We start from the raw sequence: 17229 nt of genomic DNA, 5'->3' as shown, positions 1-17229 counted from the left end.
GGTCCCTGGGTGCTGCCTCCTCCATTTCCACAGCCACTCAGGGTGACCCAGTGCCATCATTGTGTCTCGGAGTTGGGGAAACCGAGGCACACTGCGCCCCAGAGTGGAGGGGAGGGGGCGGCTTCGAGAGCACCTCTCGGCGCACAGCCCAGTCTGCCTATCCGCACAGGCTTTTCCTGCTGCCTCACGTGGCTCCTCATTTCCTTTTGTTGCCTAGGAAACCGATCTTTCCATGTTTGACCTTGCCGGCGTAGAGAACAAAATGACCCGCCACGAGGCCGAGTGGCTGCGCAAGAACAAGGTGACCCGGAGGCTCATCGAGGAGCTCTTCACGGCGCCGCCGCCCCCGGGCAGGCCACCGGCAGTCCGGCTGAAGCCCAGCAGGTGAGAGCTGTGGAGGGTCGCCGGCAGCTCCTGACTGGCGGAGGCCGGGCCTGGCCGATGAGTGAGCCCCTGCGGGGTGGGCTCTGGGACGCGGGGCAGGCCTGGGACCAGACTGGCGTTGCCCCCGAGACGCCGGCTCCGGGCCGTGGGGAGAAGGGCCTGTGGCTGCTTGGTGAGCTGCTTCTCCTGCAGCTGCCCAGATGCCCTTGTGTGAGTGGGAGTGTGGGCCCTTTGCACTCGCCCGTCTGAAGAGTGTCCTTCGCTGTCTTTGAGAAGCATTGGAGTTGGGGAGGCTCTGCGTGGGGAGGTGTTGGGGACAGGCGGTCAGGCAGCCATCACGGCCAGCTGTCTGTGGGGCAAGGGCAGAGTGGGCACTGTGGGACAGTGCCAGGCCTGAGGCGGGCAGAGGGCCGCGCCCTGACTCAGCAGAAGGAACCCCTGCGATGACACGAGGCTGCAACGTGGCAGACGATGTCCTGTGACGCAGGCACAGCCCGAGTGGCTTAGGAGAGGCTGGTCCAGCGGCCAGAGACGGGCGGAGGCTTCGGCTGGGGGAAAGCGAGGGAGAAGAGGGAGAGGAAGGGTTTCAGAGACACAGGACCCTTTCTGCTAACCGGCGGCCCTTCCTGTTGCCTCCTCTGCACACGAGGTCCCTGGGGACTTGGGCCCCACCCTGCATTGCCAGGGCCCACCGCCCCCAGACACACGCAGCTGCGACAGCTGTGCCCTCAGCCAGCCACTCCTGCCTGTCCCTATCTGCAGGGCTGTTTGGGTAGACGTCCTGCACCTCGGTTTCCCCGTGAGCTCTGGCAGCACAGACAGAACCCCACTGTGGCCGCTATGGTGGGGTGTGCGCCTGCGGGGTGCCCTCTGTGGTGGGAGAGGCCCTGTGACCTGTGCTGCCTTGTCACCAGATGGTGCCGTTGACCTTTCACCCCCCTACTCTTGCTCATGGACGCTGTGTCAGATGCCGTTTCCCAGTCCATATTGACGGAGACTCAGCTGAATGGAAGTCATGCCCCCACCACACAGGCACAGGACACTACTTTTAGGGACCGAGCATCCGCAGCACCACCCAGGGGCCCTGCCCACCTTAACCAGGACCAGGAGGAGGGGCCCAGGCCTGTTCCTCAGTGACGCTGTATCTTCATGCCCACGCACGCGTGTAGGTTGTTTCAGCCTGTGCAGTATGGCCAGAAGCCAGAGGGCCGCACAGTGGCCTTCCCCAGCACACACCCGCCCCGGACAGCCACCTCTGCTGCGGCCACTGCCACTCCACAGGGCCACGTTCGAGGGCGACCACCAGTTGCCACATTCTCTGCAAACCCGGACTCCAAAGGTACGTCTTACAGGGGGCTGTGCTCGCACCTCGGAGGGGCTCCCCCGACTTCTGACATGGGGTCTCGCTCTGGCTCCGCCCAGGAGACACGTGCAGTCCTTGGACTCATGTGAGGCTTTGAAAACTTTTTTAAGCTGGGTTTCTACACAAGACGTTGCTCTCTGAGGGAATCATGTTGGAGTGACAGGGTGCTTCGGGGGGGCGCTTTCACGTGTGGGGTGTGGCTGCGGAGCTCCCAACCAGGCTGCCGTCCCGTGCCGTGCCCTGCTTCACCGTCACCGAGTCACTGCAGAAGAGGAGCATGGGGCGCGGTGGCAGCGAGGTGGCAGGGAGTGCTGCAGCCCGTCGGTGCGTCCTTGGGGCCACGTGCCTGGCAGCGTGCGGCCGTCCATAGCCACGTGGTACAAGTGCTCCTGGTGCAGACGGGGGCAGGCCTGTGTGCACCTGGCGTGTGGTCAGGACGGGCTCTGGTGGATGCTGCGGTCACACAGCTGACGTCCAACGCCCATCAGCCGCGGAATGCGCCGCACGGTCTGCGGACTCGCTCCACGTGAGGATAGGTGACCAGTGGCAAACAGTGGTGCCCATCTCATGCCGGAGACCCCGCCGGCCTCTCCCCCCTCGGTAGAGCTTCCTGTCTGAGAGACAGTGTGAAATGTCTGTCTTATTTCTTTGTAACTCGGGTGTGGAAACTGCGTTGATGGAGAACTTCTAACAGCTCTGCGCAAACCGCCCTTGTTGATTGCAGCGGCAGCAGCCCCGTTGCAGACCTCTCAGGCTCCCACCGGCGCTCCGAGACCCCAGGCCGCCTCGACCTGCAGCCCAGCTCCTAGCCCAGCCCATCCTGCGAAACTGCGGGCTCAGACCGCTGCCCAGGCCTCCGCCCTGGGCCCGCCCCAGCCCCAGGCCCAGGCCCCCTCGCACCCGGCCGGGCAGAGCACCCTGCCTCAGGGGCTGCTGCTCACCTCGCAGGCCCAGGCGCGCCTGCCTAGTAAGTGGCCTCGCCTCTCCTGGCGGTTCTGCCCCTCCTTCCCCCAGGAAGCTGTGTTTAGGCCAGTGGTGTCAAGAGCCTTGCTGTCCACTCCTGTCCCCTATGCCAGGCGCTGTCTTTGCCTTGCTGTCCTTCCGGCCTTCAGTCTCCAAGGCCCAGGCCCAGGGCCCCTCCTCTCTCTGTCCTTTCTCCTGACCCTGTGCGTCAGTTGTGCTTCCTCTGCGCTCACGCTCCGCGCTGTGTGCTCATGACTGCGCCTCCCTTTCTGTTAGCCAGGCTCTGGGCCCGCCGTGCCTCGGTCACTTGGGGGCGGGGCAGGCACGGTGAGGGCGGGGCACTCCTCTGCCAGCCGTGGGGGTGCGCGTTTAGTTTTTGAGAAGTGTAACTTCATTTGTCTCTCACTGTTACCAAACTTAAACCTGGGACAAATTACTGCTCAGTGGGCACGTTTTGTAATAAGTCAATGACTAAAACGTCACAAGCTCGTTGACTATTTCAACAGCACTTCTCGCTGTGACCAGTGTGATTAGCATATTTCCAAATCTCACTTGGACCCAGTCGGTTCTGCTGTGAACGTGCCCCAGTTGATGGCACAGGCTGCACTGTGTCTTAGGTGCCACCTCACGCACACGTCTGTGGTGTGACAGACTGTGTGGAAGCCTCGGGAGAGGGTGAGAGAGGCGCAGGGTCTCGGGCTCCCTGCGCTCACGCTGGCCATCTGGGCTCTCGTCCATTGCCCGTGGGCAGTCACCACCGGGTCCCTGCCTGCGGGACGCGCTGCCTGGCCCGGAGTGGGCCTTCACAGCCGTGCCCCTGGAGCTGTGCCTGCAGTGCAGCCAGCTGGGGCGCCCCAGTCTGGTGCCCTCGCCGCTGCGCAGACCGTGAGGGCTGGCACGGGGTGCTCTTTGCGTGCAGACCTTCCGTCTCCTTTTTCCTTCTCCTGCCCTTGTTCACGGTTTCTGTGCACAAGAGACCTGGGTGTTTTTCTTGTCTTTTGCTTACTGTCTTCTGTATCTTATCACTAATAATTCTCACATGGATTTTTCTGGAAGGAGTGTTCAGGCTCACATACCAACTATCGGGTAAAACGTCTTTAGTTCTTTGCAAATACAGCATTTTTGAGATGCACGTGACTCCATCTGAGTCCAGTTCCCAGAAACAGGCTCCGAGCAACACAAAGTTTCTCGCTTCTTGACAGTGAGCACGCAGGTGGGATCCCGTGGTCTGGTTTGCACAGTGCGAGTCTGTACGTCTGTACGTCTCAAAGCCGCATTCGAGTGCTATGGTTGTGGACTTGAGCGTTGAGGAGGCTGGGGGTGCGATGATGCTCGTGTCTGCCCTCGACCTCTGGCCTGGCAGCCCCTGCTCACCCTGTGAGCCAGCCTGGATGTGTGCAGGACACTTTGGGGGTTCTCCGGAGCAGAGGCCGATGCGAGGGGTTTCGGGGTGTGTCGCCGACAGACTCCTGCTGTGCCTGCTGCCTGCTGCTCACGTGCTGGTTGGAGAGGGGAGGGCAGTGTCCCTGCAGGGTTTGGTTAGTTGTGTTACAATCCAGTGTCTAGAACCTCTGTCCGTTATAAGTGTGGGAGTTAGCCACTTAAACCTGACTTTAACTTTCTCTTTTCTACTACAATAGTTACTTTCTGAAAGCGTCAGCGGTACGTAACCCATGTTCTCTGACCGCTCAGTCGCCATGGTCGTTCCGTGTGACAAACGGCCGTCAGCAGCAGTCATACACTTTCCGCAGGAGTGTCACCTCCCTTCTTCTGTGTCCCCGCAGGCGGGGAGGTGGTCAAGATAGCCCAGCTGGCCTCGCTCGCAGGACCACCGAGTCGAGTTGCCCAGCCAGAAACCCCAGTGACGCTGCAGTTCCAGGGAAACAAGTTCACGCTGTCCCACAGCCAGCTGCGGCAGCTCACGGCCGGCCAGCCTCTGCAGCTGCAAGGTGAGGGGTGCCCGAGCCTCGTCCCAGTGAGGACCGCACTACACGCTCTTTCATTGCTGAAGGCAGTAGCAGCTGCCAGCTCCTCCTTTCCTCGGTGACTTTCAGCTCAGGTGCCTCCCTGTAAATGCCACAGTGAACTTGACCTCAGAGGGTGTCACCGCTGAGGGTGCTGGGAGGACCAGGGGGTAGTGTGCGTGTCACCTGACTGCCCCTCCTCAGCCTGTGTTTGCTTAGTGGTGGTCATGTCTAAAACCCAGCCCTTTGACAGAAGTCCCCTGGTCTCAGAATAAAAACAGAAACATTTGCTACTTTCTAACTTTACTGTGAGGTGACTTGTCCTAAAAACCCAACAGACATGCAGTTTACGTGCGAAAAACTGTGGTCTTACACACATTCAGGTGACTCTAGACCAGAGCCTCCAGGCCCATGGCCAAGGGCAGTGTGTCCACGGAATGGCCGCTTTTTTAAGAAAAGGGGGGTGCAGGTTGAGTGGCATGCTCAAATTAGTCCCAGGTGACCCCATGGCCACAGTCCAGTTATCTGTGTCTGTTTCAGCTGTAGGCTTGGATTCGAGGGTGGTGTCAGCAGCAGCCACCTGGCCCCGCCCCCAGCAGTGTCCATGGGCGAGCTGTTCACAGCGCTGGTCGGGGTAGAAGGTTGCTGCAGGGTTACCATTGGCAGAGGGCAGGCCCAGGAAGTGCGCAGCAGAGAGTCTGTGCCGTGGGTTCAGTGCTGTGTCCCCCCGGGTCTCTGGTGGAAGGAGTGAGGCCTGGGTTGCCATGCCCAGTGCGCGCCAGCCTCTGGAGCACGTGAAGGCCACCTCCAGAGCCAGACAGGTGGAGGGATGCCCCATACCAGAGGTCAGAGTGGTCCGCTCCTCCAGTAGAGCTGCAGCATTTGGGCTAAAATCCAAGATTTTAGATATTTCTTTATCCAGCGGATGGGCGTGATCTGGGAGCTGGGACCTTCTACCTGTGACTCAGGCCTCAAAGAGACGTGACAGAGCCTGAGGGGTGCCCATCGCGCTGACGGACACCGGGAGTTTCTAGGAAGAGATGAGCTTTATTTGGATGTGAAGAAAAACGACATCGTTCCTTAGAGTTACATTCATTGTGAATAGTGTTTTCACTTTCCTCTAAGTAACTGAGCTTTGCCACGTTGGGGGTAAAGTTGGCTTTGGATTTTCATTGGGTGGCCTCGTCTGTTTCTGCCCCTGTGGAGGTCGTATCCCAAGGGCACTCCCCTGAGCCAGCCCCCCTGGCGCGCGTGTGTTTGCAGGCAGCGTCCTCCAGATCGTGTCCGCACCCGGGCAGCCCTACCTGCGCCCTCCGGGCCCTGTGGTGATGCAGACCGTGTCCCAGGCAGGCGCCCTGAGTGCCCTGGGCAGCAAGCCCCCGGCCGGGGGCCCAGGCCCTGCCCCCGTGACCCCGCCAGGTAGAGTACCCTGAGCAGGAAGGAGACCGGCTGCAGTGCTTCCTCCTGGCTCTCTTTGCCTGGAAGGTAACTGGGTGGTGGGGTGGTTTCTAACTGCGGGGCCTCAGAGCCGGAAGGCCCCGCTGTGGCGGTATCCACCTGGTTTGTGCCCTTTCTCCTTTGTTCTCAGAGCTGTGAGCTGTCACCAGCCTTTGCCCACCTTAGGTTTTTGTTTTGGAGCTAGAGCTTTCCCCGGGATGGGCAGGGAGGCGGGGTTTAGCCCTCCTCCCTCCGGTCTGGCCAATGCTGCCCCGTGGCCTGCCCCCTGGCCCCGCCCCAGCCTCACCACTGCAGCCCTCCTGTTAAGCAGAGAGCTGAGTGAGTATGAGGCCAACTGTGTGGCATTCTAGAAAAGTGTGTCACTGCTTGCCAGCCCCAAAGAGATAACCCAGAGGACAGGCTGTGCCCGACATGGGTGTGCCGGGACCCCAGGGGCCTGTCTGTAGTCTCTGCAACACAGGCCTTCCCAGTGCAAAGTCGGCACTCGGAACTCGGGGCAGGCAGTGGAGAGAAGCTGCATGAGGCCAGGAGCCAGCTGTTCCCAGTGCAGGCTCACATTCTAGGATGGTTTCCTTTTGGCTGTTCCTTGACTGAAGAGCTGCCCAGTCTCCCACAGTACATTTAATGATGGCCTTCATGGCTTCCCCCAGGTGGGAGGAGCTGTGGGAGCTGGGGGGGGGGGGCATGTGCTCAGGTTTCACACCCCCCAACCCCCTGGCTCCTCTCCGCTGGGCCTTCCAGCCTCAGAGGCCTCTGTGAGCACAGGTCTGCCAGGCAGCACGGCCCTGGCTGCTCCCCAGGCCACCCTGTGCTGCCCTGGAGGGCAGTGCTGACTCCTGGCCCTTGGGGCCAAATGGCCACGAGGATGGCCCTGTGTCTGGTGCACATGGTCCCTCGCCAAAGGGAAGAGGCAAGCCGGTGCCTTGGCTCGGAGTGGCCAGAGGGCAGGGGTGCTGGTTCTGACCAGTTCGGGCTCTAGCACGCCGGTCCAGACCTGCACCAGTGGGCAGTGGTACTGATCCCGAGTGCCCGCTGTGGAGGGGCGCGTCTGGGGGGCGCCTGAGGGCCGAGCTGTGCTGGCAGCTGTGGTTTTTGATTTACAGTTGGTGTGCCTGGTCGAGTGGCAGTCAACCCCCTGGCTGTGGGAGAACCCGGGATGGCCTCCAAACCCGCCTCGCCCCTCGGAGGGCCGACCCAGGTACGGGCAGCGCCGAGGGCACTCCCGCAGCTCGGCCCGCTCCTGTGTGCCTCAACGGGCGTTTCCGCAGGCCGCAAGTTCGGGCATACTTGCCCCTTTTGTGATCACTGGTTGTCATTGTTCTATTGCAGTCGTGCCCGGCTTCCCCCTCTGCCCCCGCCCACCCCAGCTCCCCATCCCACCTGTCGTCCGTGTCATGGGTCGTCCAGACGTGTTCTCTGACTGGTCCCTCCAAAGTACTTTTTTTTAAAAATTTTATTTATTTATCTTTAGAGGGGAAGGGAAGTAGAGGAGAGAACTATGAATATATGGTTGCCCCTCATGAGTCCCCTGCTGGGAACTGGCCTGCAACCCAGGCATGTGCCCTGACTGGGAATCGAACCACGATTGTGTGGTTCATAGGCCCACGCTCAATCCACTGAGCTACACCAGCCAGGGCTCCAAACTACTTTTCTAATGAAATGTAGCTGGGCTTTTCACCAAGTTTTATATTCTTTTGCCCACCTTCCAGGCGTATGAAATGCTCACTGTCTGGAGAAACTTCACCTGCTTTCTCACTGCTCCCTGCCCCTGTGTCTTGTGCAGCAGATCCTACCTGGGAGTACACTCTGCCCAGCGGGACCCGCCCAGGGATCCTCAGGACCCCAGCAGATGGCCAACGGGCCTGTTGTTTCTCATTGGCCACTCTCACCCCTGTTTGATACAGGAGGAAAAGACCCGACTTTTGAAAGAGCGGCTGGACCAGATTTACTCTGTCAATGAGCGGCGCTGCTTCCGGGCGCCCATCTATGGCGCAGACCTGCTGGGGGTCTGTTCCCTGGTGTGCAGAGAGCCAGTCCCAGGGCTCAGAGCTCCGGGGAGCAGGTACGGGAAGGCGGCCGGGCCAGCGAGCAGCTGCACGTCCTCAGAAAGTCAGAAGGACCTGATTTTGACGCTGACTCAACGTCAAGAGTCTCTCCAGGATGTTATCGACAGGTGAGCCTCTGTGCTCACCTATTTGTCCCCCCGTCCCTGACCCCTGGCAACCCCTGCTCCTCACCCTTTCCACCGTTTTGCGTTTTCTAGGATGTGTCACCAGTTGGAGTCACACAGCGTGTAGCCTGTCAGACGGGCTCCTCTCCCTAAGTGATGCGCAGTGGAGGTTCCTCCTCATCCTTTTCGTGCCTTACTAGCCCATTCCTCGTTAGCCAAAGGACACTGCAGTCTGGGCGGGCCACGGCTCCCCTGCTCCCTGCCTGCTGAAGGGCGCCTGGCTGGCCCCCGGTTCTGGCGATCGGGCACAGAGCTGCTGCAGACGTGTGCGCGGGTGTTTGTGTGGGCGTGAGTCTCCCGCTCCTTGGCGTAAATGGCCAGGGAGCGTCATTGCTGGACCAGGCGGCAAGAGTGCATTCGGGTTTGCGCGAGACCAGCCGACCGCCTTCCCCAGCAGCTGCCCCTCCGTGCCCGCCAGCAGTGAGGGAGGCTGGGCGTGGCCGGTGCTGGCTCCGGCTGTTAGAACAGGTGTGTGCTGGCGTCTCGTTGTCTTGTGTTGTGCTTCCTGGTGACCCGAGGTGGAGCGCCTTTGCGTTGGCTCATTTGTGTCTGCATATCACCTTTGGTGGTGACCCGTTAAGGTCTTTGGCCCATTTTTTAGTCAGGTGGTCCTCTTACTGTCGAGTCTTGCTGGTCCTTTGCACATTCGGGACAACAGTCCTCTGTCAGGTCTGCCTTGGCAGGTATTTTGCCTCTGTCTGTGGCTTGTGTTCTCATTCTCTTGACAGCAATCTCTGCAAAACACAAGTTTTTAGTGTTAATGAAGTTCAGCTTATCAGTCCCTTCTTTCATGGACTGTGACTTTGGCGTCGTATCTGAAGAGTCGCTGCCAAACCCAGGGTCATTGGGGTTTTCCTGAAGCTGTCTTGTAGCAGTTTCACCCTTGCGCGGCTTGCATTTAGGGCTGTGACCCATTGGAGTTAACGTCCGCGGTGGTGCAGGGTCTGCGTGTGGACTCGTGCTTGGCATGTGGCGTGCGGCTCTGGCACCTTGTCTGAAAAGGCCCTTCTCTGCCAGAGGCCGGGCAGCTGTGATGAGGCAGGTCTGTTTCCCAGCTCTCTGCTCTGTTCCTCCAGTCTGCTCGTCTCCCGTCGGTGCCGCCGCCTCCATCGCTGTGTCTCCGTGGTCCGCAGACTCTGTTCTCCCGCCGTGTGCATGGCTGTCCTGCACCTTTGCCTTGGCGTGAACGTTGGAATCAGCTTGTTGGGGCCCACAAAACGGCTGCTGGGAGTTTGGGTTGCGCTGCGCGTCTGCACCGAGTTGGGAAGTGCAGGCACCAGACAATGTCCAGTGTCTCCCTGTGAACGCGGAGCGTCTCTCCGTGTGTCTGTCTGTCTGTCTGTCTCTCCGTGAACACAGAGCGTCTCTCCGTGTGTCTGTCTCCCTGTGAACGCGGAGCGTCTCTCCGTGTGTCTGTCTGTCTGTCTCTCCATGAACACAGAGCGTCTCTCCATGTGTCTGTCTCCCTGTGAACACGGAGCGTCTCTCCGTTTGTCTGTCTGTCTGTCTGTCTCTCCATGAACACTGAGCATCTCTCCATGTGTCTGTCTTCCTGTGAACACGGAGCGTCTCTCCGTTTGTCTGTCTGTCTGTCTCTCCGTGAACACACAGCATCTCTCCGTTTGTCTGTCTCCCTGTGAACACGGAGCATCTCTCCGTTTGTCTGTCTGTCTGTCTCTCCGTGAACACAGAGCATCTCTCCGTGTGTCTGTCTCCCTGTGAACACGGAGCGTCTCTCCATTTGTCTGTCTGTCTGTCTCTCCGTGAACACAGAGCGTCTCTCCATGTGTCTGTCTCCCTGTGAACACGGAGCATCTCTCCGTTTGTCTGTCTGTCTGTCTGTCTCTCCGTGAACACAGAGCATCTCTCCGTGTGTCTGTCTCCCTGTGAACATGGAGCGTCTCTCCGTTTGTCTGTCTGTCTGTCTCTCCGTGAACACAGCATCTCTCCGTGTGTCTGTCTCCCTGTGAACACGGAGCGTCTCTCCGTTTGTCTGTCTGTCTGTCTGTCTCTCCGTGAACACAGCATCTCTCCGTTTGTTTGTCTTTCCGTGAACATGGAGCATCTCTCATTTGTTTAGTTCTTGGGTTTCATTCCCTGGTGTTTGGCTGATGGGTGGCTTTTGGCTTGCGTGCCATCGGTAACCAGTCACAGGAACTTCCAGGGCAAGAGCTTTTCTGGTGCAGGTGGCCCTTTGGAGGCCAGGAGGCAGGTGTCAGGCCAGCCATGACGCAGTCCCTCCCCCCCAGCCCACCTCCCCTCCTCATGGCACAGTGACAGCAGCAGCTCTGGGTCCACACTCTTCCTTCAGACTGGCCAGGAGACAGGGCACCCTGGTCCCAAAACTCCCACCGAGAGACTCGTCCTTCACAGGGAGTGGGCCGTGAGCACCCATGCCGAAGCCGGTGTGTCTGCCCTGGTGGACCAGGACTGTCCCAACCTGCTCCCATGGCTGCTGTGACAGGGAGGGGGAGCCAGCAGGCTTGTCCCCCACAGTGACTCCTGCTGTCTGAGGGGCTCCACGGGGCAGACACCAAGGTGCTGCATGTAACCAGCCTGCTTTCTGTTTCTCAGGGTGGCGTGCGTGATCCCGCCAGTGGTGGCCGCACCCCCGTCTTTGTGGGTGGCACGGCCGCCCTCCCTCTACAGCCACAGAATGAGGATCTTTAGACACCGTCTGCGGGAGCAGACGGCGCCCTATGCCCAGCAGCTGCAGCAGGCGACAGCGCTGCGCTCACTGCGGTTCCCTGAGCTGAGGCTGGTCCAGTGCGACTCAGGTAGGAGAGGAGGCCCGGGCGCACACTCCCACGCCGCGCCCGCCACGCTGGGCGGTGAGACGCATGGTGCTTCCTTCACAGGCAAGCTGGAAGCTTTAGCAATCTTGCTGCAGAAGCTGAAGTCAGAAGGACGTCGGGTGCTGATTCTGTCCCAGATGGTTCTCATGTTAGACATTCTAGAGATGTTCTTGAACTTCCATTATCTCACCTACATACGAATTGATGAAAACGCCAACAGCGAACAGCGCCAGGTAAGGGAGACGTCGGCCTCACTCACCAGAGTCTAACCTGACCTTCTGCGCAGTGTGGGTCCAGTGGGGTCCCAATCCTTCAGAACGGAACGGGGAGCAGGTGCCTCTGTGTCTGAGCTCAAGTGCGTGAGTCTTTAGCTCCATCCTTCGACACTTCTTCTTTTTGAGGTTTTACTTATTTATTGTTAGAGAGAGGGGAAGGGGAAAGAATGGGAGAGAAACATCAGTGTGTGGTTGCATCTCATGTGCCCCTACTGGGGACCCGCCCTCAGCCCAGGCGTGTGCCCTGACTGCAAACTGAACCAGCCACCCTTTGGTTCACAGGCCCGTGCTCAATCCACTGAGCCACGCCAGAAGGGCTGATACTTTTGTAAGTCATTTCACTTCAGACGTGCACAGTCGACCCAGGGTGGCAGAATCAAAAGTGCCGACATACACTCACTACAGCACAGGGCTGGCCGTGGTGAGACAGGAAACCCAGCTGCCTCCTTCACAGCGGACACCATACCTGTGGAAGCCCCGGGCTCCTTTCCCCCGTCCGAGTGGCCAGGCGCCAGGCGTCTGTCTGACCAGCTGCGGCTGGGCGCATGCTCATGTAGCCTGCTGGAGGGCCCACTCCCTCTGAGCACCGCCACCCCTCCCCCAGGGTGGTGTGCACCCTTGCTCCCTGGGGTGTGCGACACCCCAGGCGGGGCGAGGTCTGTGTCCAGAGCAGAGGGGGCAGAATGAGCTGCCCTTGGGCCAGGAGCTGGGCCAGGACCTAGTAGTTCCCAGTGCCACGGAGCGGGGGTGGGGGGTGGGGTGGGGGGAGCAATGTGGCAGAACGTTCCCAAGAGTGGAAGGCAAGCAGCTGGTGTGCGCCGTGGTGCCCATATCGTGCTCTGCGGCACAGCAGCCTGCGTGCGCCCGCGCCGCCTGCACACCGAGTGGTGTGGAAGGAAGCCTCTGCTCTGGGTAGTGGAGTGACACGTTTCAGATAGAATTTCTGGAAGGAGGGGCATTGCCGGCCTGTTACGGTCTGTCCGGGGGCTGCATAGACGATGGAGGAGACATGCTCAGTGAGCATGCTCAGTGAGGCCGTCCCGGCTGCTGGCCCTGAGAGAGCGCAGGGGCCTCTCCTGGCTCGTGTCCCTGCTCCCTCAGCCTTACTCCAGGGGCTTTTGCTGTAAAGTGCCCTGGCATTGCCCGGGGGGACATGAAAAAGCACAGATTCCCTCCCCCAGAGGACACTGCTTTCTTGGGGGGCCTACGAACTGAGCTGACAGTGCGCGTCCTGGAACCTGGCGGTCCCCTTGTGTGAGGACTCACCTGGTTTAAACTGTGTGTGGGGATGTGAGTGAGGGCACAGGTGCACTGAAAAGCCAGGATCAAAGGCCAAAAATGGGGTGTGACCTGTGCATGGGGACGTGATTCAGGCAGTTGCGTGGACCGCCTTCCGACCAGTGGGCGCTGGCCGTCCTGACCGAGGACGGTCAGTGACCCTGACCGTCACTGCAGGGACTGATGAGGAGCTTCAACGGGGACAGGCGGGTGTTCTGTGCCCTCCTCTCCACGCGGGGCCGCGCCCCTGGCGTGAGCCTGGTGGAGGCCGACGCGGTGGTGTTCTACGACCACGACCTGAACCCCGTGCTGGATGCCCAGGCCCAGCAGTGGTGCGACAGGATCGGGAGGCGCAAGGATGTGCACGTGTACAGGTGTGGGCTCGGGGGTGTGCACAGGAGCCGCAGGGCGGTGCTGCCTGCTTGCTGCTGCTGAGGACACCAGCTGGGGATAAGTGGGGGGGGGGGGGCAGGCGGCTGAAGGGGCTCTGGGGACCTGCCACGTGCTGTGTGGGCACCGTGGACTGTACTTCAGAGGCCTTGCGGTGCCCACCCAGGAGGGGCGCGCTGCCAGGGGGGTCTCCGTGCCGAGACGTGCTGCCTGCGGAGCCCTGCGCCCCTGGCGGCTCAGCCGTCTGCGCGCGTGTCCTGTCTGGTCTGCAGGCTGGTGAGCGGCAACTCCATTGAAGAGAAGCTTCTGAAGAACGGAACCAAGGACCTCATCCGGGAAGTAGCTGCTCAGGGGAACGACTACTCCATGGCGTTCCTGACACAGGTACCCTCTCAGCTGGGCCTGCAGGGGCTTTCTGCATGGTGGCGGGAGTGTGTGGCCCTCGTGGCTTTTGGCGAGGAGTCCGGCGCTTCCCGGGCGCTGAGCCCGTGCGCACAGGCGTGAGGCTGTGCCTTTGCTTCTGGACAGCCCCGTGTCTCTGTGTGCAGCGCACCATCCAGGAGCTGTTTGAGGTGTGCTCCCCGCTGGACGAGGCCGGCTTCCCCGTGAGAGCCGAGGAGTTTGTCGTCCTGTCCCAGGAGCCTTCTGTGTCGGAAGCCATCGCGCCCAAGATCGCTCGGCCCTTCATAGAGGTGGGCACAGGTGGGACCCCGCCCACTCTGCGCCAGCAGTTCCTGCTGGCTCCTCCCTGTCCTTTCCCCAGGACACGCGCCCACTCCGCCCCGTCCTCCTGGCGGCTGGGCCTGTGGTGAGGAGGATTCGCTGCCTCTTCTTCCATTTTTAAACATTAGCTGCCCCATCATTGAGAAGCAGTCAAGGCGTGTGGTAAAAGCTTCAAGAATTTATGGTGACAGATCAGTCTGCACAGACCTTCACGTGGCCACTTGGGAGTCTCCTGTCTCCTTTGGGGGCATCCTGTGGCTCATGTCCTTCCCCTGGCAGCGTCTCAGCGCTCCCCATGCCGGGGGCACAGACCCAGCCAGTGGTAATGAAGGACAGGACAGGGACAGATCCTTCTGGAGGTGACTGTGACCTGCTGCACGTCACAGTGTCCTGGAGGCGCATGAGGCGCCAGGGCACAGGCACGTATGTGCACACGTATGTGCACGTATGTGTGCACGAGAGCAGCGATGTCCCCCGCACCCAGACTCTGCAGACACACTGGCGGGAGGTGTTGCTGTGTCAGGTGCTGTCGTAGGCATAGGGACCTAGCACTGAACAGTGGACAGATCTTGGACTCATGAGCCTGTGTTCCACTAGGGAAGACAGCGAGACAGCGCGTGAGTCTGATAAGGCAAATTCTAGTTGTGGGGGAGGGCAGCTGCGAGCAGAGGCTCCGCTCGGCTGGGCTTGCCTCCATGTGTCCACAGCAGGGGTTCAGTGGGGCCCTGGGGCCAGGGCGGGTGGAGATGAGGTGATGGGACACGTGATTCCAAATGACCGCCTGCCTCCGTGGGGCCAGTTCAGAGGCCAGGACCGTGGGCACCACTGGTGGCGGCAGGCAGGTGTGGACAGCCTTGGACGGGGGCTTTCGAAGTTGCAGTCGATGGGGTTTGTGGGTGTGGGCGAGGGTCAGGGCCGTGCCCCCCAATTCCACCAGCCGGGGGGGCGGCCAGTTTGCTGTCAGCCTTGCAGTTGCGCAAGGTGCCCTTTTACTTCCTGTGCATTGGGCGCTGGCGTAGCTGTAGCTTTCTCACCTTGGGTCCTCGTGACAGCATTCGAGCCACAAGAGAACCTGGAGGGTGTACAGGGAGGGTTCCCTTCGGCTCAGCTCCTGCAGGGGACTGTGCAAGCTCCTGGGACCCACACCCTTCGCCCTGCTTCCCGGTACAGTGCAGCTCCACTGCCCACTCGTGACCGTGCTGGGCTGGCGTCCTGGTCTGGCGCCCGTCCTGTGCAGCGACTCTTGTTCTCGCCACAGTCGTGCTCCTGTGGCCACTTCTCTGTGTTGTTGGTAGATTCACAGTGCGTTTCAGCCCAGGGTGCCCTCGGTGAGAGGTGTCCCCTGCACAGGTGCCGCCCGCCCTGCCGACAGCGCGGGAGTGGGCGGGGACTTGTGTCTGAGCTCTGCTTTCCTCTGCACGTGGTCTTGGTCGGCGAGTGTGCACCCAGTTCTGCCTGTGCCCTTGTCCTGGTTTTAGGCGGTGTGGCTCTCGGTGTCCCAGATGCAAGGCCTTCCTTGGTTTGTGCGAACCTCCCCCAGGGGAAGGTTTGCCTTTTTGTGCTGTCTTCGCCGAGCAGAACCCCTTGGCCGCGGCGGGCGTCTCCATCGTGTGGTTGGCGCCCTTGTGTTCTGTTGGAGAGGCGCTCACCCTGGGTCCACGCCACATTCCCCTTTGTTTTCTCCTCTGTGTCTCTGTTTTATTCTTCACCATCACCCGTGCGGTTTGTCTGGAAATGGCGTGTTTGCACAGTGTGGAGCAGTGCTGTATTTTAAACTTGGTAGATTTCGCCAGATTGCCCTGGAAGGAGGTTGTTCTGTGTCTCGGTTGACACCCTCTAAACAAAGGTGCAGCCGTCCCAGTGTGAGAGTGTGTCCCGTGTCTGCCACACTGTCGGGAGTGTGCTCCCAGCTGTCGGGACGGGCACTCAGTGGTGTGTCCTTTGGTCTTCATTTCCTGAACTATGGTGACGTGCCTGCCGTCCTCTGTCCTGTTTCTGTGGGCTTGGTTTCAGCTGCTTTGATGCTGGGCGGGTCCGCGTCTCACACACTGTGAAGAGCGAGTCCCCCGGTCAGGGCCCGAGGGCGGCGATGCATGTAGCTCTGAGACGAGGTGCCCGTCTTGCTCTGTGGTGGGCCCAGGAGCTTCATCATGTGTGTCGGCCTGCATGCCTGTAGCTCCTCCTTGTGTGGCACGGTGCCGAGTCTCACGCCCACCCTCTGTCCCCTCACTGCCCGGGTCCACGAGTGAGAGGCTCCTGAGGAACCAGTGTGTGGCCCCAGGGGCTCAGCAGACAGGGTATGTGGCCGGCTAGCCAGCTTCATGGGGCGTGGCTCTTTCAGAACCTCGACTTAAAGCTGGAAAGCTTAGCAGGGCCTCCAGCCCAAGCCTGTCGTTCCCCAGGCCCTGAAGAGCATCGAGTACCTGGAGGGAGATGCACAGGAGCCTGCGGGGGAGGTGCCTGTGTCACCGGGCCCCGACAGTCCGCAGGGCCGGGAGCCCTCGCAGCTGGAGGAGCTGGCTGACTTCATGGAGCAGGTGGGCGTCTTCTCCCGTCTGTTCCCCCCCCCCCAGTTTTTTCCTCACCAGTCTGTGTTTTAAAAACTTGTTCCTTTCATGAGTCATTTCTTATTTACTTTGGCCAAGAACAACCACTTTTTTGATTAAAAGTATAGGTGGGGCTTATAAGAGACTTTCAACCCTTGTTAACCTGCAGTTAACTGGATCCAAAACTTATATTTTGAAACAGCTTACCCCAATTGAAAAATACGCTTTGAACTACCTGGAATTATTCCATACTGCCATTGACCATGGAAAGGAGAGGACCAGTGAGGTGAGGCCACCTTCCTGCTGGCGGCCGGGGTAGCTTGGCCTCCGCAGCATCACCTCTGGAGGGTGCAGCCCATCTGGTGTCGGAGGAACAGCCCCCGGCCCCCAGCCCCCAGCCCCTGGCGCGGGAGCTCACCGACAGCAAAGTCTCGGGGCAGCCTGCACGGGCAGTTTCAGGGGTTCCGAAGCATCCTGGTTCTTGACAGAGGCCCCACGATGGGCAGGGGAGAAGTTCTGGAAAACGAGTAGGCACAGCTCAGAGGGGAGCTGTGACAAGGACAAGAGGGTCCCCTGCCTGAGGGAGACACGGGGTTAGGGCAGCCGTGTGCCGAGGCGGGGATGGTGCTGGATGCTGTGTCTGGGCCTGTCTCCCGGCAGGACGCCATGCTGACTGCAGTGAGCGCCTGGGAGGCCCAGAACCTGCGGGCGCTGCGGGAGCAGGAGGCCAGGGCGCTGCGGGACCTGGAGCAGGAGCAGCTGCTCACCTACACCAGGGAGGACGCCTACAACGCGGTGCGCACCTGTCACACGTCCCCATGCTGCAGCGCCGGCTCGCGCCCACAGGGAACCGCAGCAGA

The 17229-nt window shown here is 60.5% G+C and overlaps 1 protein-coding gene and 1 non-coding gene across 15 annotated transcripts in view; both read left to right on the top strand.

Annotated features, from left to right (window-relative positions):
- The window catches only part of EP400 (E1A binding protein p400), an 83508-nt gene that overhangs the window by 47818 nt on the left and 18461 nt on the right, over positions 1–17229 (top strand). For 7 of the 14 annotated variants that reach the window (XM_037051847.1, XM_037051846.1, XM_037051840.1 and 4 more), the window contains 15 exons: positions 218–384; positions 1554–1723; positions 2442–2714; positions 4495–4659; positions 5938–6093; positions 7236–7330; positions 8037–8305; positions 10937–11139; positions 11221–11390; positions 12888–13084; positions 13373–13484; positions 13649–13792; positions 16226–16360; positions 16572–16655; positions 17030–17164. In XM_037051847.1, coding sequence (XP_036907742.1) covers positions 218–384; positions 1554–1723; positions 2442–2714; positions 4495–4659; positions 5938–6093; positions 7236–7330; positions 8037–8305; positions 10937–11139; positions 11221–11390; positions 12888–13084; positions 13373–13484; positions 13649–13792; positions 16226–16360; positions 16572–16655; positions 17030–17164 — 2475 coding nt within the window. The remainder of the gene's footprint in view (positions 1–217; positions 385–1553; positions 1724–2441; positions 2715–4494; positions 4660–5937; positions 6094–7235; positions 7331–8036; positions 8306–10936; positions 11140–11220; positions 11391–12887; positions 13085–13372; positions 13485–13648; positions 13793–16225; positions 16361–16571; positions 16656–17029; positions 17165–17229) is intronic. The other 7 variants (XM_037051848.1, XM_037051852.1, XM_037051843.1 and 4 more) reach the window with 2 other exon arrangements.
- Positions 12525–12656, top strand: LOC118991381 (small nucleolar RNA SNORA49). Its single transcript, XR_005067407.1, has one exon. It is a non-coding gene; the product is annotated as a small nucleolar RNA SNORA49 (small nucleolar RNA).

Source organism: Sturnira hondurensis, unplaced genomic scaffold (assembly GCF_014824575.4).
Source record: "Sturnira hondurensis isolate 20B ecotype Veracruz unplaced genomic scaffold, ASM1482457v3 Scaffold0007406, whole genome shotgun sequence".
NCBI lineage: Eukaryota > Metazoa > Chordata > Mammalia > Chiroptera > Phyllostomidae > Sturnira > Sturnira hondurensis.
Note: the sequence above shows the minus strand (reverse complement) of the source record. Positions and strands in the feature narration are given on the sequence as shown.